Source organism: Siphateles boraxobius, unplaced genomic scaffold (genome assembly GCF_051911475.1).
Source record: "Siphateles boraxobius isolate OS27281-9 unplaced genomic scaffold, OSU_SipBor_1 5, whole genome shotgun sequence".
In the NCBI taxonomy this organism is placed as follows: domain Eukaryota; kingdom Metazoa; phylum Chordata; class Actinopteri; order Cypriniformes; family Leuciscidae; genus Siphateles; species Siphateles boraxobius.
Window position 1 is genome coordinate 30,643,163 of NW_027509141.1, and position 27,530 is coordinate 30,670,692.

General features: G+C 39.9%; 1 protein-coding gene across 1 annotated transcript; it reads right to left on the reverse strand.

The window, feature by feature from the left end:
- Nucleotides 1-27,496, reverse strand: mapkapk3 (MAPK activated protein kinase 3). The gene is made up of 10 exons (XM_077203810.1): nt 26,665-27,496; nt 15,959-16,098; nt 14,921-14,985; nt 13,320-13,399; nt 13,072-13,198; nt 12,872-12,947; nt 12,627-12,751; nt 9,613-9,698; nt 9,451-9,531; nt 1-680 (listed from the first exon to the last, which is right to left on the reverse strand). Exons 1-10 carry the CDS (start codon nt 26,977-26,979, stop codon nt 525-527), a joined length of 1,251 nt encoding a protein of 416 aa, XP_077059925.1. The 5' UTR covers nt 26,980-27,496; the 3' UTR covers nt 1-524.
- Nucleotides 27,497-27,530: the final 34 nt, after the last annotated feature.

The window sequence follows — 27,530 nt, forward strand, 5'->3', positions numbered from 1 at the left end:
AAGTATTGAAAATGTTTATTTGCATTAAAAAGGGCCGATAACAAAAGCCCAAATCAACAACAAATGAAGTCTCTGGAGTGAACTGCAGGATAGGACTGATGACTAAGACACATAGAAACACATCTTAAATACACATACATAACATACTCATTGCGAGAGGTGCGTATCAAGTAATAGATCAGTACACAAAAAAGACACATATAAAGTTAATGAACACTCACAAACAGTACACACACACACAGAGCTGAAGCAGCTTTTTCAGTCCTTCACTGCTGGTGGTAGAAACAAGGACTTCCTCTGTGTACATGTGCATTCCCTCCAATTATTCCTTTATTTTTCCTGATAATCAATGAAATTGTCTGCTTTTCTTGCGTTTTTTTCTTCTATTAATCCATCCATCTTCTGTTCTTCTTTAGGAGAGCCCATCTATCTCCCTCTGTTTCCATTCTTGTTCTTGACTCCTTCTGTCTGCTCTTGCACTTTCCTTCGTGTCATTGATCGGTCTATTCTCCATCTCCAGTCCCTCATTGGCTACTGCATCCGCTTCCTCCACTCTTCTCCCCTGTCGCCGCTTTCTTTCGTCTCTTGTTCAGCAAGGGGTTACTGGAGGCATCTAAGTCTTTAATCTTCACCTGCTCATAATCTACACGCATGGTGGCCAACGCACTGGTTAATTCTTCCTACAAACCAAGAGAAAGAAAGAAGAAAAATTAGAAAAGAAATGTAAATTGTATAACATACTTAACTTAAAGGTGCAGTAAGCAATTTCTGAGAAATTCTGTTGAAAGTGGATCGGACCGAGCACCACAACAAACTTGTAGCCAATCAGCAGCAGGGGGCGTGTCCACTCATGATGAGGGAGGAGAGAGAGTGAGAAAGAGGGAGATTTGAAGAAAGACTGTTGAAAGAGAGACGGCTGAGAGACATTACAAAAGAGAAAAGGTCAGAGGAATATCACTGGAAAAAGAAAGGTTATGATCAGGCAAGAGCTTTAGGACCCGCATATTGTCACGATCGATACAGATCCACCCAAGCGCAAACAGGATGTATAACAAATAGTTTATTTACAAAAACAGGGGAAAAAAACCCACGAGGGGGCAAAACGTAGACAGGACACGAAGAGAATAAACTAGACTTTGACTAACAATAACTAGACAATACTCTGGAACAGGATATCACAAGGTCTCAAAAACTCTCAATGACCACACAGAGGTAAGGGTCACAATGAACCGACACGAGACAGCAAACACAAGGAGATTAAATAGGAGAACCAATAAAGGGAACAGGTGACACTAACTAGACAATCATGACAAACGAGGAAAACAAGGGGGTGGGGTTAAGTAACGAGACACACAAGCACATGGCCCAAACAAAAGACCATGTGTTGTACACAAACATGGGTCTGCCATGATCCTGTCTCAGAACTAGAGAACTCAAGGACAGAATCATGACAGAACCCCCCTCTTAAAAAGCGGCTACCAGACGCTTCTCAAGAGGATACCAAACTCGAGACTGACCGAGACATAGACATGAACCAACACAACATAACCAATAATAACAAAGGCATACATGAAAACCGAATGACAGGATTAGGGTGAAAAATTAAGAACAGTAAACAAGGAAGGGGAGGCGGAGGCACAACAAAGTTCACGGGGGATTGTCCAGGGTGGGTGGGTGGGACGTTGGTCTTGGGTCTACGGGATGTAGACTTCTGACGAGGAACCCGGGCGGGTTTGGGTGGGGAAATGGTAGACACAGTCCGGGGTTGAGCCTTAACAGGGGAGACCGGGGAAACATACATAGGCTGGGTGATAGTGGGGACTGCTGCAGCCGGCAATGGAACGAAGACAAGAGGTGTAGCCGGTGGGAAGTAATCGGGAATAAGCGGCGCTGCGGCGGACGGTGATGCTGGAACAGGACCCACAGTCTCATCTACAGATTCGAAACCCTCTAAAACAGATTCGGAACCCGCACACTCCATCATTGACTCAGAAACAGAGTTCTCTGTAGTAGCCATGGAGACCGCTCTCTCTGCAACTGACTTAAAACCCGCACTCTCCTCCCCTGTGGACGCAGGACTTGATGATGAAACGGGTCTGACAGGAATTTCCAGAATTTTTACCAGACTTGACAAGTAATTAGATAAAGTCTTGGCCATAACTGCAATCGGCATGTCCTGAGCAGCTGAAACTGCCCGGAGGAGTGCTCCTGCAGCTGTGTCGGCTGCCGCCCTCTCTGAAACTGACTCAGAGATATCGTTAGCGGCAACAGACTCGAAAACCATCTTCACTGCTTCAGGATCCGGAATAATCCTCTCTGCAGCAGCCAAAGGATCAACTCTCACCAGTGCTGACTGTGGACCTGTGCTCTCTGCAGCAGGTTCGAGAGTCCTCATGGACTCAGGCGAAGACAGGGACGGAGAACTGAAAGTTCCCCTCCTTCTCTTTCTCCTCGGCCGCGGAGCAGAAGCCAAAACCGGACTTGAAACCGGTTGGAAAGACTCAGAGGGAACCACAGCAGGAACTGTAGTCTCTGTGGAGGATGACTCTGAAGCCGACTCCCACGACAGCCGTCTGTCTCGTTTACCCTGAAGACTTGTAGCTGTGGAGAATGCTTCCGAAGTCGCGCTGGGACGAGTCTGGTTCACCAACGTGGCCACGGTGAGGACGCGACCCTCCGGGATCACGGGTAGCATTCCAGGTGATGATGGTCTGATGGAAGTCCGTGATTCCTTCTGTGCCAAACAGGTAATCATCTCCTGGAACGGATGACGAACCAGTTTCTCCCGTTCAGCCAGAGGAGGCGGCTCATTTAAGCCCGCGATGAAGTAACGTTTTAGTAGGGCGTCAGGCAAGAAAACCCTCCTCTCGTCCACGACCCGGGCGTACTCTCTCAGGGACCACTCACCCTGGGGAGGGAACGGAAGTTTGCCCCTCCTACTATCGGCAATCGTTTCCTGCCACCATTCTACCACAGGGTCCGATTGCTGATCAAGACATGGTGGCGTACTGTTTGCTGGGTTCTGGTCAGGTCGGTTCATTCTGTCACGATCGATACAGATCCACCCAAGCGCAAACAGGATGTATAACAAATAGTTTATTTACAAAAACAGGGGAAAAAAACCCACGAGGGGGCAAAACGTAGACAGGACACGAAGAGAATAAACTAGACTTTGACTAACAATAACTAGACAATACTCTGGAACAGGATATCACAAGGTCTCAAAAACTCTCAATGACCACACAGAGGTAAGGGTCACAATGAACCGACACGAGACAGCAAACACAAGGAGATTAAATAGGAGAACCAATAAAGGGAACAGGTGACACTAACTAGACAATCATGACAAACGAGGAAAACAAGGGGGTGGGGTTAAGTAACGAGACACACAAGCACATGGCCCAAACAAAAGACCATGTGTTGTACACAAACATGGGTCTGCCATGATCCTGTCTCAGAACTAGAGAACTCAAGGACAGAATCATGACACATATATTATATTAGATATTAGAAAACAGACGCTGAGTTTGTGTTGTTTCAGCAACATTTTGAGTAAAATTGGTTTTGAGTGTGTGCTGATGGAGACTTACAACAATCTCTTGCTATATACTTGTGTACTGTATGTTCATTGTTTGTTCTTCCTTGTCATTCCTTGTCCCCAGTGTTGGGCAAGCTACTTGGAAAATGAAGTGAGCTAAGCTAGCAGTTACTCAACTACATTAAATGTAGCTTCACTATACTGAAACTACCACCCTGAGAAATGTACAGTAGCAAGCTAAGCAACAGCAATATGGCAAAAGTAGTTTTCTACATCTAAGCATCTCTACATCTATATTTTTTTAATACATTTAATTTTTAAATTGAACCAACTTCATTCCAGGTCAATGCTATCTCAGTAATAAATAAAAAAAACACTCTGTCAAACAGATAGGCAGGCATAATTTGTCATTTCAATTGTTTTTTCAACAACTGTTCCAAACCAATTTGGCAAAAAAAAAAAAAAAGCATAACTATATATACCATAAAACTATAGCAAAACCAGGTGTCGCGAGTGTGTGCATTTTTTTCCATTAAGTACATTTCTCACGTGTCAGCCCAAGGCGTCATGCGTGGTTCGGTGTGTGTGAGTGTGTGGTAAATTAATCTGCGAGTCTGCAACATTTATTCACAGAGACACGCAGAACATGCATGATTCCTTTTTAAATAGTCTTTATGCGGTTTAATATTCACAGACACTAGTCTATATCGCGATTTTAAGTTTACTAGTTTTACTAGTTTACTGTCACGATCCACACTCACGAAGAGAAGGTAAAATCCAATAGTGCAGTATTTATTAAGGGAAATCCTAAACTCATCAACCAGTCCAGGCAGGGGTCATAAACCAAATACATGATCCAAAAACATAAAACAATAAACAAACGAGCACAAAGCAGAAACAGACCTCAGAAGTGGTGTGATGAATAACAACGACTCCGGGATAAACACTAAAACAGACAGGGTATATATATACACACACACAGAACTAACAAGGTGATGGGAAACAGCTGATTGCAATGAACTGATGAGTGACAGACAGAATGCTGGGAATTGAAGTCAAACGTGAAAGACACCGTGAGAACGAGGACCTCTAGTGACAACCCAGGGAACACAAACCAGACACTGTGACATAACCCCCCCTCTATTGAGCGGCTACCAGACGCTAGCCGGCGGCCAGGGCAAAGCAAGACGACCCATCGGGCAGCCAGGGCGAAGCAGACGACCCATCGGGCGGCCAGGGCAAAGCAGACGACCCATCGGGCGGCCAGGGCGAAGCAGACGACCCATCGGGCGGCCAGGGCAAAGCAGTCGACTCATCGGGCGGCCAGGGTGGTGAAGACCCCTCGGGCGGCCATGGTGGTGACGGCCAGGGCGAAGCAGACGAACCATCGGGCGGCCAGGGCGGTGAAGACCCCTCGGGCAGCCAGGGCGGTCAAGACCCCACGGGTGACATGGGCAAAGACGACCACTCGGGCGGCCAGGGCGGTGACGTCCCCTCGGGCGGCCAGGGCGGAGACGACCCCTCGGGCGGCCAGGGCGGAGACGACCCCTAGGGCGGCCAGGGCGGAGACGACCCCTCGGGCGGCCAGGGCGGTGAGGACCCCTTGGAGCGGCCAGGGCGGTGAGGACCCCTCGGGCGGCCAGGGCGGTGAAGATCCCTCGGGCGGCCAGGGCGGTGAAGACCCTTCGGGCGGCCATGGCGGTGACGACCAGGGCGAAGACGACCACTCGGGCGGCCAAAGCACAGGAACAGAACCCGGCTCAGGAACAGACACCGGCTCAGGAACAGACACCGGCTCAGGAACAGACACCGGCTCAGGAACAGACACCGGCTCAGGAACAGACACCGGCTCAGGAACAGATACCGGCTCAGGAACAGACACCGGCTCAGGAACAGACACCGGCTCAGGAACAGACACCAGAACAGTAACAGCCACAAGGACAGACACAAACACAGAAACAAACATTGGTTCAGGAACAGACGTCGGCTCAGGAACAGCAGACACTGGCTCCGGCTCAGGAACAGCAGACACTGGCTCCGGCTCAGGAACAGCAGACACTGGCTCCGGCTCAGGAACAGCAGACACTGGCTCCGGCTCAGGAACAGCAGACACTGGCTCCGGCTCAGGAACAGCAGCAGTCTGTGGATCGCCAGACGTGATGTGAACAGCCTCTGGATCGCCAGACGTGATGTGTCTCCTCCACGCACGCAGTACCGCCACTGCATAAAAGAGGAAGACCGCTCTCTTGGCCGTGGCAGGACTGATGATGGGCTGCTCGGGCACGGCCTCAGGGAAGACAGCGGGCTGCACAGGAACCACAGGAACTGGGACCACCGGACTCGGGACCACCGGAACTGGGACCACCGGACTCGGGAACACCGGGACAGGGACCACCGGGACAGGGACCACCGGGACAGGGACCACCGGGACAGGGACCACCGGACTCGGGACCACCGGAACTGGGACCACCAGACTCGGGACCATCGGAACTGGGACCACCGGACTCGGGACCACCGGGACAGTCACGGAGGCAGTCTTCCTTCTCCTCCTCCGTTTCGGGACCACCGGAACAGGGACCACCGGAACCAGCGGTGAAGGACGCTCGGGCTGAACATCACCGGACCATGGTCAGAGAATGACCGAAATGGAGAATGCTGTCGGTGTTCACCTCTAGTATCTCCTCCCCTACGTCCTCCACGAGTTCCCCTAAACTTGACCAGACGGGTTCCCCTAAAAGGCTCTTTGTCCCAGGTGCTCAAGGCTGCTCAGGGGACTTGACCGCCACGGCCTCCTCAGGCTGGCGGGTCCATAACGCCAGGCACTGAAAGATGTTAATACGAGGGGGAACATCTTCAACTCTTGAACTCCCCCTCTGCTGCCTCCTCTCTGACCTCGTGGTTGAGGAAAACCCTCAAAAATCCATACTGCTGGATCTGTAGTGAAGGAGTTGTTCTGTCACGATCCACACTCACGAAGAGAAGGTAAAATCCAATAGTGCAGTATTTATTAAGGGAAATCCAAAATTCATCAACCAGTCCAGGCAGGGGTCATAAACCAAATACACGATCCAAAAACATAAAACAATAAACAAACGAGCACAAAGCAGAAACAGACCTCAGAAGTGGTTTGATGAATAACAACGACTCCGTGATAAACACTAAAACAGACAGGGTATATATACACACAGAACTAACAAGGTGATGGGAAACAGCTGATTGCAATGAACTGATGAGTGACAGACAGAATGCTGGGAATTGAAGTCAAACGTGAAAGACACCGTGAGAACGAGGACCTCTAGTGACAACCCAGGGAACACAAACCAGACACTGTGACCGTTTACTAGTAGGAAGTTTACTGACCTACTTTTCATCCAAGATCTTACAAATTCCATGAAATTCGTCGTTATACAGTAAATTCTGTTTTCATGCCAGGATTCCGCGATTCCGTCCGTGTTTTCTGCATCACGGGAATGAAATCATATAGAGAGCCTAAGTCCCTCCCCTTCCGGTGGACCACCATGGGACCTTATTTCGGAAAAATATTGTATGGTAGTCAATGGTGAGAGACAACAAATATTTGGATCCCTTTTGAATTGTGCCCTGAATTACACATATGATGTTTGTCAATTTAAAAGATACATTTTAAAGTCAAGAAAGTTGCAGTTTGATGTAAAACTGTTGAGGTATAAGACTGTGAAAATACATAATTACAAAGACTACAAACCCAAAAGGCGCGCATATGACGTCTTACCTTTTCTCTCAATGAATGAAGCTAACTTTACTGAAGCTAAGGTCTGTCATTTTTTCTATAGTCTAACGTTATAATCGTAACGTTACGCCGTCATGCCTGTGTGTTTTGTACCAGACTGCACAAGCTTGGTGACGTACATAGTGCGAGACGAGAGATGTCGTTCATTGAGTGATTTTCACATAAAACTAAATGTTACTCTTCTGTTTTATGACAAACTGTGACTTTCTTGCCTTTCATAATTATCTTTTAAATTGACAAACATCATATGTGTAATTCAGGGCACAGGTCAGACGGAATAAAAAGATAAGTTGTCTCTCGCCATCGACTACCATATAAATTTAGGTTTAGCCCTAAGGTTTAGCCTGGCTCCGCCCTCCTACGTACTTCCGCTCAATTTTCATTTCCTTCAGTAGACTTTGGTTTTCTCCGATAATTTTTTTACCGGGCCAATCAGTGAACAGAGGGAGTGGCTGAGAACGATGACGTTAATGTTGTGTGTTATTTTGAGTTGTTGTTCAGTAATGGCAGCGGAGAAAGATGTGAGCGAAGCCATTCGGTCCGTTCTGGCAACGCTGCCGAATATCAAGAAGTTAAAGCCGGAGCAAGAACCTCCCCACGGGGTTCGGGAAAAGTTTGATTTTCCAGCTCGTTCCGTTAGCGGTGAATGAGTTGGCTAAGGCGAATGCTAGGCATACGTCACGACCAAACGTTAGTGATTGGTTATGGCAGATCCAGAGTGACTCTGGGCAGATCCAATAGTTTTAGACTTCAATAGAGTACCCGCCTACAAGGAAGTTAACGCTTGTCAATGGAGCGGTGCCAGACTCTATGTACAAATGAAATGAAATGTACGAGAGTCTGGTGGGACCAGGCTACCTATGGTTGCCAACCACCGTAAAACACGAAGAAGAAGAAGAACAAGAAGAAGTCACCATCACTTACTGATCCAGCATCAGTGATACTTAGCAGTTGTATTTCGATTTGAGCTTGAGCTTTAGAAATGCTTCGCTTCTGAAAAGCTATTTGATTCAGAAAACAGCAACGCTACCATCACGCTACTGAGAAATGTAGTTAAACTAGTACTGCCCAACACTGATTCACGCTTTAATTTCGCGAAACTTTATTTTGCTTTGCTTCAGCTTTGATAAAAACACATCCACCCTTGCATTGTGTATTCGTGCAGAGTGGCGGAACAATGAAGGGAGGGGTGTGTTTGTTTGGGTTGATTACTAATATCAACAGTGTTCAACAATGATTCTCAGAAATCGCTTACTACACATTTAACTGTTGATTACTCACAAACATTTTATTGTATTACTTTCATTTTATATATAAGGTAACACTTTAGTTTAGGGTCTAATTCTCACTATTAACTATTTGCTTATTTGCATGCATATTAATGGGATATTGGCTGTTTATTATTAATGCCTTATTCTGCATTAGCATATGCTACATCCCTTAATTCTAACCAATACCTAAACTTCACTACCTTACTAACTATTAAAAAAGTAGTAATTTGGAGTTTATTGAGACAAAAGTCATAGTTTAGTGTTTAGCTTAGTGAGAATTGGACCCTAATCTAAAGTGTATATATATAGTTATATATATTTGATATTTATAAAGTATATGTTAAATTCCATGGGTATATAATTCTAACACTTTGGCAAGTGTTTTTACTATCCCAATAAAGCTACTGTGATTCAAATTAACTGGGTAGATTTGCTTTATTTCTGTTATGTGGCTCCCCCTTGAGGATAAGGATGGTATTACAGAGTATAACACCCTTACAGATTGTTACCAATCTTCAGTTTGTATGAGATATTACATAAAAGAATGAGAAAATTGGGTTACACTTTATTTTAAGGTGATGTAGTTACATTGTACTTACTCAAATAAGTACTGAGTAATATTAATTAACTACTGTACATGTACTTACTAATAGATTTACAGTTAGGTGTAGGTTCTGGTTTAGGGTGAGTTACTTGTAATTATGCATAATTTATTGTTATTACTATAGAAAGTACATGTAGTAACATGTAACTATGTCACCTTAAAATAAAGTGTTAATGAAAATAGAATTAAAAGGATACTGAAATGGTATTTGATATTATTCTAAACAGGTACTGTAATTCTGTCGATTGCCAGTGCATCCTGCGCTCACCTTGACCTCGTCCCACATCTCGCTGTCTTCCGTGAGCACTCGTGTGGTGTGGAGTGGCGTTTGGGGAACCACCATGGATTGCTGAAGGAAACATCTCAATGTTGGAATAGATGCAGTGACATTATATCCAAGGAAACAGATACAATCAGCTGAAATACTCACATTGATCCAGGGGTGGTTAGTGAATTGTTCAATGGTCATTCTTTCACTGGGGTCAGTCTTCAAAAGTTGGTGAATCAACTGTTTGGCTGGAGGAGAATATTATATTATTATATATTAGTAAGAAGAACATGGCATCATCTAGATCAGTGTTTTCAATATTTTATTATTTGTATTATTTTATTCTATATTGTGTAACAACTGTTGATGTTTTTACTATATACGCGTACATATACTATATATATATATATATATATATATATATATATATGTATATATATATACACACACCAAAAAACAACATATATATATATATATATATATATATATATATATATATGTGTGTGTGTTTGTGTGTGTATGTGTGTGTGTCTGTACATTTTAAATTCAATTCAATATTTTTATATATTTAAGAATGAATCTAACTATTATTATTATAATTTTATATCCATATTTAATATTCTTTTACAGTTTTTCTCAATTGTTTACACACAAATTCTGGTACTTGAGACACAATAACCACAACATTCATACAAGCACAACTCCTGCTTTACACTCAAATTGCAGTTCTAAAACACACTTTTTTTCAAAACACTACACACAATTCTCTGCTTTTGGCACAATTTTCATGCAGAAAATATCTTGTTTTCACAAGCAACACACTGCCATTCAAATATGCACACTGACTCCTCACATGGGCAAACACCCGTCACACTATTTTACAATTAGCAATCAGAGCTTTAGCATAAAAGAGCAATAGGTGTGCTCTTCAATGGAGCAATGGATGCCAACATTGCAAACAGAGGCAGAGCAAGAGGTGTGAGAGTAAGAGGAGGAGGATGGGGAGGACGAGGACGAGGACGTGGACGAGGAAGGCCAAGGACCGTAATCTCTGATGAGATCTGAGCCACTTTGGTTGATCATGTGGTCAACCATGGTCTAACAATGAGGGAGGCTGGGCAAAGAGTACAGCCAAATCTGAGCAGGTACACTGTAGCATCCATCATCCGGACTTTCCGAAATGAGAATAGGTAAGAAATCTACTCCCACTAGAAAATTGCAGTACTGCATATCAATACAGTACTCAATGAGTACAGTAGTACAGTATTGCATGTGGACTGTTCTGTAGGACTGTAAAAATACCGTAAAGTATGTTTCAAGTATTTACGAAATGTATACCTACTTTGTATTTACAGTATTCTACTATTTGTTTGGCAGAACTGAAAGATTACCAACACAAGGTGGTCGGGAACGTGTTCTGTCTCCTGAACAGGAAACTGAAGTCATAAACATGGTCCTAGAAAACAACGCCATAACATTACAGCAAATACAAAGAAAAATAATAGAAAACTATGACATATTTCAAAATATTGATAGGGTAAGCTTATCAACACTGGACCGTGTCTTGCGCAGAAATCATCTCAGGATGAAGCAGGTCTACAGGGTGCCATTTGAACGCAATTCAGAAAGAGTCAAAGAATTGCGATATAACTATGTGCAAGTGAGTCCCACAATTGATGCATACTCTCAACATTGTATACAGTAAATTATACATATTTCAATATTGTAATCATAATGATTGTGCTTCACAATAGTGACCACTCCATGTCTATTTCTGATATCGTCATGTGTGTTTCAGAGAGTCCTTGAGCTAGAGGTGGCTGCAGTGGAGCACCAGTTCATCTTCATTGATGAGGTTGGGTTCAACCTCACAAAGAGACGAAAGAGGAAGGAATATCATTGGCCAGCGTGCCATTGTTGAAGTCCCTGGCCAGCGCGGAGGGAACATCACAATGTGTGCAGCAATTACCCACCACTGCGCCCAGAGCAGCTCAGGTACGTTGTCATTTGGGACAACGTAAGTTTCCACGGGGCTGCTCTGGTTCGTAACTGGTTCACTGCCCACCCACGCTTTTTAGTTGTTTATCTCCCTCCATATTCTCCATTCCTCAATCCTATTGAGGAATTTTTTTCTGCCTGGAGATGGAAAGTGTATGACCGTAATCCACAAACGCATATACCTCTTCTCCAAGCTATGGAGGACGCATGTGGAGATATAGCAGCTGATGCTTTTCATGGCTGGAATCGCCATGCTAGGCGATATTTCCCCCGCTGCTTGGCCAGGGAAAACATTGCTTGTGATGTGGATGAGGTGCTGTGGCCAGACCGCAACAGAAGAGAGGATGCAGCATAGTTTTTTTTTAGTTTTATTTTTTTACTGTAACTGTGTACAGTAAATTCTTCTGTTGTTTTGTATGTAGTGTATGTGCAACTTTGTGCTGGTAGGGAATGGGATGTACAGTACACTGTGTACATTGTTTTTGTGGGGAAAATAAAATATATTTGTTACCGTGTATTTGTGTGTTCTGAGTATAAAAACAATATTCTCAAATATTTTAAAACACACTTATGTATGTACTGTCTGTAGTAAGTGTAACACTGAACAAAAAAAGGTCTAAATCATTATGATGAATGGAGAAGAAGTGTTTTCCATTCATCGTAGTGTTTTACATTGAGCACATCAGTGTTCAACTGGTTCTTATAAATGTCTAATCATATGATGGTTTGTGTGTGTCATTTGAAAACAAAATACCATTTTGAGAAGAAATAACATTGTTTTGAATGTAAAGTTTCATTTTGCAGGAGAATTGAGTGGTTTTGCCCATTGTGTGTGTTTTTTGATTTGTGTGTAGAGTTCTGAGAATATGAGGCATTCTTTCAGAAAATGTGTGTAAACAATCGAGAAAAACTGTAAATTGCACGAATATATGATATTTCTAAAGCTTTAAAATTAAAATTAAAAAAACATAAGGAGAATAATTCAATTGAAAAAATGTGCAAAAGCTATGGTTTTCACTGAATTATGGAAAACATAATCATAGATACATAAAACAGATCCAAATGATTACACGCAGTTGTTGAAATGACAATCAAAACAAAATCGACACTGTCCTCTGGTGGTGAACAGCCAACATGAAGTTTGACTGAGTGCAGAATACAAATAAAATGCACCGTACCCTCCTCAGACACATCAGCCCACTCTGGTTTGGGAAACTCGTACTGGCCCATGCGGATCCGCCGCTTCATACCCGGTGAAATGGCCTGTCCTGTGTTGGAGTAGAACGGTGGGAACCCACACAACCTTTGTGTAACATGAAGAGGAACAAAGCAATTTCAGCTAGTTTAATAGAAGCTAATAAATTAACACCACAGCCTTTATTTAGCACTTAAGGTAACGCCCAAACAGAATCATTATACTTACAGGATGTACATGATCACACCAAGAGACCACATATCACATGATTTGTCGTATTTCTCAGGGCCTAAAACCTCCGGGGCTAGAGAAAAGATCATACGAATACTTTAGCAGACCAAGTGTTATTCTTCAAATAACTCTCACTCGGTTTAAAGAGAGGGGAAGAATGTGCCTTTCATGATAAGAGTGACATTCATCTTACTAACCTACGTAATATGGCGTGTAGCAGGGCGTCTGTAACAGGTTATGTAGTGAAGTCTCTTTAGCAAAGCCAAAATCTGTTAATTTGAGAACTCCAACGTCTTCTTTACTATTGTAGAGCAGGTTCTCTGGCTGAGGAGGGCAGAGCCATGATTATTATATTGTGAAGACTGATTCTTTATGCACTATCACAGTTTACTCAATATATAAGTTGAATATAATGTTACTTTTATTCTTATAGTTGATTTGTTACCTTGATGTCTCTGTGTGCGATGTTCATGTTGTGAAGATACTGGATGGCTGTGCCGATGTCTCTCATGATCTCAGAGGCCTCTGCAGGGACAGTACAGTCAGAGGTCAATTATACAGTGCCATTTCATGATTATATGTGTAAGAGAATGGGGAACTTCAATTATCTCCACTATTCATTTCCTGCCTCAAAATATAAACTATATATAACTAACCCATGGAAGTTATATGGGGAATTAACCTTACCATAACCATAATTATATTCATAGTTAACTAAGAAACCTACTAACTAACAGAAAAAGTATTATATATTTTTATTCATTTCATTTAAATATTTACGTTAATAATATATATTTAGAATGCATTTAAATGACATGGAAAACAACTTTATTGCCTTATTCATAGTTAACTAACAAATAACGGAAATTACATGGTATATTAATCTCATCATAATCATAAGTATAACGTTAATCATATTCAAACTAGCTAACCAACTAATATAACTAATATTAGAAATTAAACTCATCATAATTATAACCATAATTAAGTTCATATTTAAGTAACTAACTAACCAATGGAAAGTGTATAGGAAATTATCTGTTTATTGTAACCCATAACTAACAAAATCAACTAAATGGAAAAATATATATGGGAAATGATTGTCTTCTTTATTTTTATTGTTACCTAAAAATACTAAACCACTCAAGAGAAATTACATGATATATTAACTTCCTCTCCATATTCATAGTAAACAAACGAACTAACTCTATCCTTAAACATTATTACCATGTTCAAATTGGTGGCAATAGAAATTATGGTTCAGACTTGCTGTGTGTGTGTGTGTGTGTGTGTGTGTGTGTGTGTGTGTGTGTGTGTGTGTGTGTGTGTGTGTGTGTGTGTGTGTGTGTGTGTGTGTGTGTGTGTGTGTGTGTGTGTGTGTGTGTGTGTGTGTGTGTGTGTGTGTCTGTGTGTGTGTGTGTGTGTGTGTGTGTGTGTGTGTGTGTGTGTGTGTGTGTGTGTGTGTGTGTGTGTGGGTGGGTGGTGCTGGTAAACCCCACTTTATGAGGACCAAATTAATGTATATAATAATATCTTTTATTATTACAATAAATTATTTGTATAGCACTTTTCATACATGGAATGCAACTCAAAGTGCTTCACGAGCAAAAAACAAATAATGGAATACAAATGCACACAATGTAAAATAAAGGAACTGGTAATATAGTTTCACATCAATATAAAATAATATAGATAAAACATTTAAAAAAAACAGAACAGAGAATCAGAAGGTAAATACTAATAGTAATACCAGTCATTGTTGACCTTGTGGGGACACGTTTTTGGTCCCCATGAGGAAAACAGCTTATAAATCACACTACATTAAGTTTTCTGTGATGAGTAGGTTTAGGGTTAGGGGATAAAATATAAACTTTTTACAGTATAAAAATCATTATGTCTATAAATATGTCCCCATTAAATATAAAAACCCAGCATGTGTGTGTGGCATTGTGCATATGAATTCTACATTTCCTGTGTGTGTGTGTGTGTGTGTGTGCGTGCGTGCATGAGTGTGTGCTATAAAAACAAAGAGTCAGATAAACCCACCTCGCTCAGTGAAGGCCTGGTCTCCTCTGGCCTGAATTCTGCTGAAGAGCTCTCCCCCCTCCATACTGACACACACACACACACACACACACACACACACACACACACACACACACACACACACACACACACACACACACACACACACACACACACACACACACACACACACACACACACAATTTTCTAATTATAATTATTACTTAATGCACAAATTCACAATAGCCTGAGTTCCTTTCCCGGCTGAGCATGTGAAAAAAACAACAACAACTTATAGAAATGATGTGAATCATATTATTGCCAAAATGTCCAAAAGCAAGAGGAAGCGAGGAAATGAGCTCTAATCAAGGGATGTAACGTTTGTGACTGTGAATCTCGGACTATGACAGTCTCTCTCTCTCTCTCTTCTTCTCTGAGTGATGCACTTACACTCGCGCACTCAGTCACCCCAGATAAAGCACATCACAGCCACTTAATACAGCACTCAAAGCCACCGTTTGATTAAACACATGGAGTACAAATCAAACATTTGTGGCTTTGAGTCCGTATCTGTAAGCTTTAAAGTTGTCTGTGGGGAAAGTTGGCGGAATTCACTTTTATCGTTTAGAATTTACAGTCTGTCTTTGTTTAATCAGAAGCTTTCTAGAATGTCACACTCCCTAATACCACACATGCAACAATCATGATTCATGACTGCTTTACTATTAAGACTACTGGCTTTATTTTAAAGGGATGAGCCCTTTAATGTTTTTATGGGTTGATTTATTTTATGGTGTTTTTAAAGTCTTGCTCTTACTGAAACAACACAGTTCAAATGGACGAGAATAAAAAGGAAAAACCAGTGAGGTATTACTAGTGAAAGGGAGAACCGAAACCTTCATTCAGAGCAAGACTGTGACTCAGGATCACAAGATTTCATTGTCTTGTCTGTATAAAAATGAAATGTCACTAGTCAAGGACCTTGACTGCTGCATAAAAAGAACTGCACTATTTCTATCAGGCGAGCATGATGGAAAGATGACCGTTGACAGGACTCACCATTCCATAATTATGAGAAGACATTTTTTCCCACGATGCATGTTTTCATAGATGCTGAGGATCCGAACTATATGTGGCCCTCCGGATACTCGCCAGTGCAGTTCCACTTCTCTCTGGGCTTTGGGACACTCATATAGAATCTAAAGAAACAAGTGAAAAGATGCGAACTGTCACTCTTTTATACACCACCGTTCTATTATTAGTACTATTTTTTTTAAAGAAATGAATGATTTTATTCTGCAAAGATGTACTAAATTGATCAAAAGTGACAGAACTACAGACATTTATAATGTTACAAAATTTCAAATAAATGCTGTTCTTTTAAACTTTCCATTCATCAAAAAATCCGGACAAAATGGATCACAGTCTAAACAAATATATTAAGCCAATGTTGAACTGTTTTCAACATTTATAATAATAATAATAAAAAATGCTTCTTGAGCAGCAAATCAGCATATTAGAATGATTTCTGTAGGATCATGTGACACTGAAGACTGGAGTAATTCAGCTTTTCATCACAGGGATAAATAAAATTTGAATATATGTTAAATTAGAAAACACTTTTAAATGTTTATATTTTTTTTATATATCTTTTAAAAAATTCATAAAAAAATAAAAATAGATGTTAAATAATATTCTAATCATATAATATAAAATTTACCATATAAATACTGTTTAATTTAGTATTTTAATATAAGATTATTAAGATTATTTATAAAATATGTATTGCTTTGTTGACAGCATATGGCCCTTTTGTGGTTATCGACAGCATGTCACAGATGCTGTCAAAGAAGCTTTATTTACATCGCTTTATTTAAAGTTCACCGCTTTCCAGACACTTGCTGCCCATTAAAGAAGAACTTGTTATGCAATAGCTTGTTTCATATAAAAGAATAGAAAATTTCTATTCATTTTATGCAATTTACCACACTGTCCGCACAGTCAGTACAGAAAATCTTTCTGTGTGTCCGTTCTTTCTCTCTCCCTAAGTGAGATGTCACACACACACACACACACACACACACACACACACACACACACACACACACACACACACACACACACACACACACACACACACACACACACACACACACACACACACACACACACACAGCATGCGCTGGAACGGAGCGAGACCTTGACATTGCACATGCATCCCATCAGAGAGTATTTTAGGGGTGTCAAAGCTTCTGCTGCTGTAACTCCCAATGTTACCTCTTGGTTAAGAGCCTTTTTTTACCGTTTTGTGTCACTTTTAAAGAGCATGATGTCTTTGATACTGACTGTAGTAGTTTACTGTTGTCATATTTACAACAACAAGCCTATAGCTTATAATCACACAGGACGTCTTAAAGGGAGAGTTCACACAAAAACGGAAATTTTGCCATCATTTCCAACCTGTATGACTTCCTTTCTGCTGTGGAACACAAAAGAAGATCTTTTTTTTTTTAAATCTAACTTTTTTGTCCATTACAGTTTTTTTCGATCGCTAAACGACATTGAGCACAACTGGAGCTACATGTGCAAAACTCTAACTACAGTCTGCACAGCAGCAGTTCATGTGGACCAAACTCTAGCTCGTTTTTCATTGCTTGAACACAGTTTTCAAAACTCTACACACTTATCCCATGACTTTAACCACAACCTGCACAACACTGTGGATTTACAGCACTTTGTTCAAATGCTAACACACTGCTGTCAAAACTGTGAACCACACATTCAAAACAGAATAGATTTCAGCCTTGTGCCTTTCAAACACTGCTGATTGCAATTTCAGCTGAAAGGCTAAGCAGGTGTCTTGTTTTAGACTTGTTAGTGAACACACACAAATATATATATATATATATATATATATATATATAGGTAGAGCTCAGAAAGACTAATTTTTGAAATGGAACAAGGAAGACGGGTTCGTGGAGGGAGAAGGGTGGCAGGGAGAGGGCGGGTTCGTGGAGGGAGACAAAGAAGACAAAGAGCTGTTATTTCAGATGAAATAAGGGCTACACTTATAGACCATGTCGTGAACCATGGTCTCTCATTGAGAGAGGCAGGGTTGAGGGTGCAACCCAATCTGCAAAGATCCACAGTGGCATCTGTAATGCGAATTTTCCATCGTACAAACAGGTGAGAGTTACATCCTTACAATTAATAAAAACATTACAGGAAATTATTTTGTATTGCAATTATAGAATATTTACACAGATATATACATAATACAGATATATTTTTACAACAGGACCCAAAGGCTGCCCCCAACAGGAGGAAGAGCAAAAATATTTTCAGATGCGCAGGAAAATGCTATTGTTGACATGGTTGTTGTCAACAATGCAATAAAACTGCGGGAGATTCAAGATAGAGTGCTGGCTGATAATGATATATTTGAAATGTTAATTCTGTCAGCACAACAACTATTGGTCTAGTCCTACAGAAACACCAAGTTAAAATGAAACAGTTATACACTGTACCGTTCGAGAGAAACAGTGAACGGGTAAACGAGCAAAGATACCAATATGTTCAGGTAAGACGTCTGAGGTTACATACACAGCTATTACTGTAAAAATATTTACAGTAAAATAAACCACTAGCATTACTACAGTTACGTAAACTGTGCACTTACTGTTTTTCAGAGAGTAATGGAGGTGGAAGCACTGGAAACACCACATTCATTTGTATTTATCGATGAAGCTGGATTTAACCTTGCCAAAACACGGCGCAGAGGAAGGAATGTTATAGGTCAAAGGGCCACTGTGGAGGTTCCAGGCCAAAGGGGGGGAAATATCACCATGTGTGCTGCAATGGCCAATGATGGTTTGCTTCTCAACACACCACTCATTGGCTCATACAACACAGAAAGGCTTATAGCTTTCCTAGAAGAGCTCTATGCTCAGCTAGTGCCAGCAGAACAAGGGGAGCCAGTAAGAAACCCCCAAGTTTTGTCATAGTTTGCGATAACGTTGCTTTTCACCACTCTGCAGCTGTCACCGATTGGTTTGCAGCACATCGCAGATTTATGATTTTGTACCTGCCTGCATATTCACCCTTCCTCAACCCAATAGAGGAGTTTTTCTCTGCCTGGAGGTGGAAAGTGTTTGATCACCACCCACATGACCAAATGTCTCTTTTGGAAGCCATTTGTGCCGGATGTGAGGCCACGAGTCCAGAGGCCTGCCAGGGATGGATAAGGCACTCCAGAAGGTTCTTCCCCAGGTGCATGGCAAGAGAGAACATTAGATGTGATGTTGACGAAAACCTGTGGCCTGATGCTAGAGAGAGGCAGGATTAGCCCCTCAATTATTTGTTAGAATTACAGTATGTACTTTTAGTTTCTACCTTTTTTCTCATTACTGTAATTCCGTAAATTACAGTACTACAGACTATTGAAGCAACCTGGTAATTTTCATTTACCTTAAAGAATTGTTATGTTCTAAAAATGTAAATAAATCATGTGAAAGAATGTCACTCTTTTCTTTGAAGAAAATATGACTTTGTATGAAGTCACTGAAATTGTTCAAACTGTAAAGATGAAAAGTTTGTATTTTCTGTATTGGTGTTTGATGCTAGTGTTTTTACTCTCAGTGTGTTCTGAGTGACAGTGTTTGTTATCTCAGTGAGGGTTGTGCATATTGTTTGGCTCACTGAGCCTGTTTTGAGCCATGTGTTAAGAGTTGTGTTGCTTGGAATGAGTTTTGCAGGTGATGTGAACTGTTTAGCTCAGGTGACTGTTGGAAGTGCAGACTGTAGTTAGAGTTTTGCACATATAGCTCCAGTTGAGCTAAATGTCGTTTAGCAATCGAAAAAAACTGTAAATGAAAGTCAGCCGTTGACATTCACTGTATGAACAAAAAAAGGAAGCCATTTTTAAATATCTTAAAATATCTGCTTATTACTCTCATTGGTGTTCATTCTGTCTTATAAAAAACTATTTTTGACCCGAATAAAACCAGTTTAAAAGGCAGATGTAACCATATGAAACACAATTACTAGCAAAGAAATGTACTATATCCATTTACACATTTGAAAAAAATTCAGCAATTGTTTACATGCAAGTACACAGAAATGGGGGTCCGGTATTAATTTCTATCAATTGAAACCCAAAAGCTGTTTGAACCACTTGCGGTAGTGTGAACTGCACTCAATTTAATTTGACTCCCACCCACATTGTCTCTGCAGTTGATAAACTAAAAGTTCAGTGTGTGTATAGATATGTGTGGGTGAAAAAGAGGCGCTTGCTTTCCGACTAACAGCAGCCGAGTCATTTAACAGAGATGCCCGTGGGTAGGAGTTTCAAGGGCAGTGTTGTAAATGACTGACTGGGGTAACCTTTATAGTTCAGATTCACAGAGATACAGAAACCAAATACAAATAAAAAAACTACAACAAAAAAAACTGTAGCTGTGGAATCCGAGGGGAAACTCCTTTTACAACAATAACACAGAAGCAGTGGCTGGAAGAAAACCATGAGAGTATCAGATAACACACACACACACACACGCATTAAATCACATTTGCACTGGTTTTCCTGCACAAGCTTTTTTTTTATAAAAGTATTCATTTCTAAAGGAAGATGGCATCTAATGAGAGCGCTGTAAGTTTACACGCTTGTTAGCACTAGACAATGAACAATGAGTGGTATTTTCTATTTCTATTATTGCTCACACCTATTACAAGTGCATATTCAACAACCCTGAACGCACTAGTACATGCATAGCAATGCCTTAGTATCACCTAGAACACCCTAGGACCTGCATAGCAACGCCCTGGTAACAGCCCAATACACCCTAGGACCTGCATAGCAACGCCCTGGTAACAGCCCAATACACCCTAGGACCTGCATAGCAACGCCTTACGTATAGAGTAGAGGGAAATCTGGACCTGCGAGTTTTGGAGAGATTTTATGATTTATGGGGATTATAAAAAAGTATTGGTGGATTTTTACCATTATAGGCTGGTTGTTTACACACACTGTGGACACACATCTGTGTTCAAACACCTTATAAAAGTGAATTTTGCATAATAGGTCGCCTTTAAAGCCAGTAATAATATGTATAACTCTCTGGTGATGTTCAGTCTTTTTTGACCGAAAAATGAAACGTTTTGTTTTTTAGAATTTTTTACTCCATTGGAATGGTACGAAACTTGGTAAAGGTTTTGGCACTAGCTGTGTGAACACACACACACACAAACACACACACACACACACACACACACACACACACACACACACACACACACACACACACACACACACACACACACACACAAAAATCATGGGGATGATTTGAAATGGTTAATTGTCCTGAAAAAAAATAGTCACACTTGTATTGTTCGCGGTCAAAAATGACCACATTGGAAATGAATGGGAGACGAATTTCATTAATTGGAAACGTTTGGTACTGTGCACAAACAAATTCTTACCGAAAGCTCATTTTAGATATCCACCTTAAATTTGGAACACAGCTTGTTTGGATTTATGGCTTTGATTTTCTCACAGTTTTAGAGCAAAATGTGTTTTGCAAAATATACATTTCATATAAATAAATTGTGCATTTTTCATAACAATAAATGTAAAATATTATAACTTTTTTCAAGTTCACTTTTTTAAACTTCAGCAATAATCTGCCAAGTGTTGTCTTTAAAAAGAGACCAAACTGAAGCATTAAAAATGTATGACTGTTTAAGTTGGAAATTTACTTTTCAGGTCCATGCTCAAAAAGTGAATAAATGTATTATAACTACTGCATAAATATAATTTAGTACCGTTAAATCCCCTAAAAATATAAAATGTTAAATAAAAAATATTATCAAACTAAAATATAGTACAATCATTTAATTGAAACAAAAAACAAACAGCACCAAAGGGATAATAATGCGAAATTGTATTTACCGTGAAAGCAATCAGTTAGCTGAACTTAGCCAGTATTAGCAATAGGCCGTTCATCAGCACGTCTGCAGAGATTGATAGCAGAATGCATGATGGATATATTGACCGTTTAAGCTTTATGACTGCATTTAATTTCCTGAATCTACTGCCTCAGGATTTAATAGTCTCAGCAGTAAAATGAACTGCGAGACGAGTCTATAACTTCCTCCTGGTTTCTGTTTAGTAAATAACATACGTTTAAGTGTGTCATTCAATTGAATGGGATGGATGTTGTTTGCTGATAACATCTAATGACACATACTGTTTATATTTAGTTGTTTTTTTTTATACGTCGAATTGACTTCTGCTGGTGTAGTCTAGATTGATGCAGTTATATAAAAAGAAATATATTAAAATGTTACCTCATGAAGCTCATTTTATTTTTTACAGTTAGTGTAAAATATTTATAATAGTGAATGTAACCAGAATGTTTCTGTGACCACAGTTTCCTTAAAACAAACCTTACACAACTGAAAACAGAGTGGGGAATTACATCTTCTAGAAACCACATTTCAGTTTCACCTCAGAAACATTTACAAGAGTGGGGGTTTTGTCATTCTGGTCTGCTTTGTCATTTAAAGGATATCAACTTGATTTATTTGAGGTCAGCGTAATCGTAACCGTGTTACACTATGTTCTTGGTCAAACAGAGACACGCATGAGTGTTTATATTACTTTCCATGTTTCTCCAAATCACGTTTTATGATAACACGTGAAACATGACACTTTGATCCGTCTAAAATAAGACCCTTGTGAAAGACACCACAGCATTACACACCAGTGTATTCTTATCTTATACTGTTTATTGGGTCTGTAGTAAAAATCACTGAATACTAGTGGGACAGAGTTGGAGTTTAATTCATAGCCCAGATTTTGCTTATGTATACTCTTATGCTTGGCTTCCAATGAATATGAAAATATCATGCCGCTTCCTGTTCCTTTCCTTTAAAGCGTTGCGCCGTCACCACACGTAACATCCAAATCAGTCAAATCATGTAACATCACGTGTAAAAGCATATTGAGCTGTGAAAGAGACAGGTGGCTTTCTGCCCGTGCGATCCGGGCTTAAACGGACAAATACACTCACAAATATGTGGGGAATTTTTAACTTAAACGCATTCAATTATGTTTTCAGTGAATATAAACAGCTGGGAAAGTAATCGAATGCTTGTCACTGTATTAGGTCTGCACATTCTGTCTTAAAGGGACAGCAGCCTAATAAACCCGCTGCTCATTCACTGCTCTTCACTGAATAACATTAGTTACTTTAATAAGAATCAATGTGTATTTAACTCATACAGTGAAAACTATGCTATGCTTTATTTACCCTATTTATTTATTTTACATTTGATCAATTTATTTTATTTTTGTATAGGCTATTATTAGTAGTAGGCTTAATTGTAAAAAATAATATAAAAAACTTTTTTCTGTTATATTTTTCAGACTGCTTTTATATTTTCTTGTATTACTGAACTCGTTGGTTGACAGTGAAACTGCTCTGAAAGAATGGATTAAGGGGATTTTATGAACGCACTGACAGGGGCCCCCGATCAAAGTTTTGCTTAGGGCCTCTGGGAACTCTGGGACCGGCACTACTGACCCTCCTAAATAATGAACTTCTACAAACACATTGGCAGCTCTAGCAAATTCGTCATACAGCTCTGTCACACTCTGCCTTCTCTGTTTCTCCCTTAGTGGGAACAAATTTCCACCCCCTTGCATGTAAAACATAAAGCACCTTCCATTTGAAACTTGCGGCACACTATGAAAAATGCCAAGACTGAATAAAGGCTGAATCCTGAACAACGGCCGGACCCTGAATGTAGAAAGATGAACTCAAACACTGAACCGCGAGTTGGCAGTGCCAGGGCTGTAACATGAACCAGTCGAGCGTACGGGAGCACAATGGGAACGGTGAAAGGCCATTGAACAGGGCTCACACATCTTTCCTTGCCATTTTACCACCATGGTACTTTATTAGATTATGTAAGAAATGTTGCTCAAGCATGAAGCAAGGTATTATTGACTGTGTGTGAATGTTTATATACATGTATATATATATATATATATATATATATATATATATATATATATATATGTATGTATATATATATTAAGATATTATATATATATATATATATATATATATATATTAATATTAATTTTGTTTATTCATTTAATATAATTTGTATTTAATATAATTATTTACTAAATTATCTTATAAATGTATAACAGAATTCTACTGTAATATATATATATATATATATAGAGAGAGAGAGAGAGAGAGAGAGAGAGAGAGAGAGAGAGAGAGAGAGAGAGAAGAGAGAGAGAGAATATATAGGTGTAGAATATATATGCAATTTAATTTAGTATGAGTAATAATAATAAAAAATTCTTCTATCTTTCTCTTGGTTTGTAGGACAAGTTAACCAGTGCATTGGCCACCATGTGTGGCCAATATATACAAGCAATATATATATATATATATATATATATATATATATATATATATATATATATATATATATATACAGTATATTCATTTTCAACAATTCAACGATCCATCAATTATTCCTTATTTGACGATTGTAAGTTATGTAATTACAACAAGAACAGAGGTGAATGTTTTTATTTGGCTGTCCTGGGAAGAAGTTGACGTTTGAAGCTAGGAGTGCTTCCTCAATGTTTTTGAATGAGCACAACAAAAACTCAGGGACCAAGAACCACCACCTCCACTGGACTACATGTGCTAGTACAGGTTTGCAGGTTGCAATATAGAGATGGCAGTGTAATAAATAGTTCGATCATGCTGCAAGATATCTTTTCTTTTTTGGCAGCCATTCAAGTCCAATATGGGAAATCAAGAGTGAATAAAATGAATTAGATTTAAAGGATGGCTTCCGTCCAGCTAAACAGAGTGGATTAAACAGCACCTGTACACTCACATTCATTACACTTAGCAGTCAACATGCTACTTAATTAAAAGCCAGAAGAGATGGACAGCTCTGCCCTATGTCTGTTTACCCTGTGATTAAAAGGCAGAGAGGATATTGGGCAATAAATTACACCTGAATGACTCACGAGATTAGGTCAATTTGATTTTCGTTGTGTCCCGGCACAATGAGATCCATTTAGGACAGCAAATATCTTACAACACAACCTAAGCAGCAAAAGCAGCTTATTTACATTTGCCAGTGTCATTAGCATAATAATGAGCAACGTTTCTATCACTCCCAAGAGATATTTGGGATGGTATGTATGTGAGTCTCTGGTCATATTCAAATCCTGACTTCAAATCATTATGAGAGACGCTGATCATCCATTTCCGGTCAGTTGCTGTTTAAACCAAGTTAGATATCTCTTCCACAAAGTTGTAAAGCACTACAAGAACAGGTGCAGTCCAGACTTGCCAAACCAGACGGCCAGAAAAACAACAATGGGATAGGGAATTTTATAATTTTTTTCAACTAATTGCTTTCCAAAGTAAAAAAAGAGTGAGATGATATCATTACCTAAAGTTTTGGTACACTTCACATTTCTTTAAGTTCCTCCTGGGAATTTTCCCCAAAATATTATTTATATTTCTAATTAGTATTTATTTAAATGATATAATGAATATTCATTTATTATATTCAGGTTCAAAATGAATATAAAGTATATATTACATTTTTAGATTATAATATGACTTTCTAGAACAAACTTAATCAATAAAAAATTCACTATCTCTCTTTTTTCTTCCATGTACTCTATGCACATATTGAGTTCCTCGATCCAGCTGGATTATACTGGACAGTGAATCCATGTCCGTGATGCCACGTGGGGTGACATGTTTCCATTGCACTGCCTGGATGCGGTGTGTCACACCTCATCTCCTTAAAGAGCCAAGTCGGATCCGGTAACCCTAACTGGTGGCCCTCCAGTTTCTAAGAACCTGAGCACTGTTAGTAACCCCTACTCAGTGACCCTTTATATATGGTGACATGACCTTTGCACCCGCATAAAGAGACACTTAATACAAGTAAATTAACTGTTTTCTGTGACATCAGGTGCTAGAACTAATAGCAAACATAATTATTCACTCTCTTGGCTATTAATACAAAACTAGCTCAAGGAAAATCTACAGCCACACACAAAGATTTAAACTTCTATTTAACTGTGTTTTTCCAAAGCTGTCATATATAGGAGAACCACAGGTATAGATTAAAGAATTAATGTAAAGATTTTACATTAGGATACTACATTAAATATTTGGGTAACACTATATTTTGATGGTCCCTTATGAACATTCGGTTGACTCCAAGTAACTTCGCAACTACATGTCAACAAACTCTCATCAGACTATTAGTAGTCTGTCTGCTTATTATCTGCTAACTCTTTATTGTGATGGTCCTCCAACAGACATTCTACTGACTATAAGTAACTTTGCAACTACATGTCAACTTAATCTAACCCTACCAGTCTACTAATAGGCTACTCTACTAACACTCTCTAATGAGAGTGAATAGAAATAGGTAGCCTACAACGTTAACAGAATGTGTTAAAAGGACCATCAAAATAAAATTAAACCAATATGTCTACCTCAAATCACTTTATTATATTCATACAAACTATAGTCTAACTAACCCATAATTTTAATATTGAAAAAATAAGTTAATGTCCATATTTGTTAACCATTATTGCCGAACAGGGTTTGTTTAGCTAGCTAACCGAAAACATTATACGATTTGAGTCATCTCCCCATTATAGTTAAATCCATCTGGATTACAACATGTGTGTAATTTACCTTCAGAGCGCACTTTTGTCCGGTTTTCTTATTGTAGCACTCCACTACTTTGCCGTTGACACCCAGACCCAACACTTGACTGGAGACTTTATAGTCATCAGTCACGGCATGGCGCTTGATTTCCAGTTTGGGAAAGGCAGGCAGGGGGAACTGAGTGGAGTCGGTGTCTGCGGACTCGTTCTCTGGGTGAGACTCGTTCTCTCGTTCTCTGCTCTCGCTCGCTTCTGTCTTCTCGCTTTGTGCTTCGGGCTTCGGCTCCGACTCGGGCTCGGACGCGTCCGCGTTGTGTGTTTGAGACTTTCCATTCTGGAGCATCTTTCAGTGCAGATTAAATTAACGTAGCTATTAGAGGCTCAACGTGGCTGAAGAGGGTCTTTTAAAATCCACAGATAAACTATCCGCTCGGGTCCCGCTGTCAGCGAGTGACGCTGTTCCGAAAATACACTGCTGATGAATTCCTGTGATGACTTATGGTTACAGAATTACTGCACATTTACCAGAATTAAGTCGCTTGTATTCAGATACGCTACATATTAAAATGTCTGTTTCAACATTTCAAGTTTAAGATTATCAAAAATAAAGTTTAACAAATAATTAAAAAATTCCTTATAAATAAGATTTTGTCCAGTTATTATAAAGCATTCAAAAGCAGTTATCTAATTATAAACGTGATATTCACGTTCAGTAGAACAGGTCCGAGTTAAAAAAAATGTTTATAGGGTAAATGAAAAAGAAAGTGTCTTTTGCCCTGCGAAGTTCCCGTCATTGACTGTAAAAACCGCTGTGTGTGTGTGTGTGTGCGTGTGTGCGTTCACATGGGGTCAGTGTCTGTAGCGGAAGCACGAGCTCCTGAACCGCTAGTCTCT

Coding starts and splice junctions, on each gene's coding strand:
- mapkapk3 (XM_077203810.1), bottom strand. CDS start 26,979: ATGCTCCAGAATGGAAAGTCTCAAACACACAACGCGGACGCGTCCGAG. Junction 16,099..26,664: donor GACAAAAGTGCGCTCTGAAG/GTAAATTACACA, acceptor TTGTTTCTTTAG/ATTCTATATGAGTGTCCCAA. Junction 14,986..15,958: donor CTTCTCATAATTATGGAATG/GTGAGTCCTGTC, acceptor TGTGTGTGTCAG/TATGGAGGGGGGAGAGCTCT.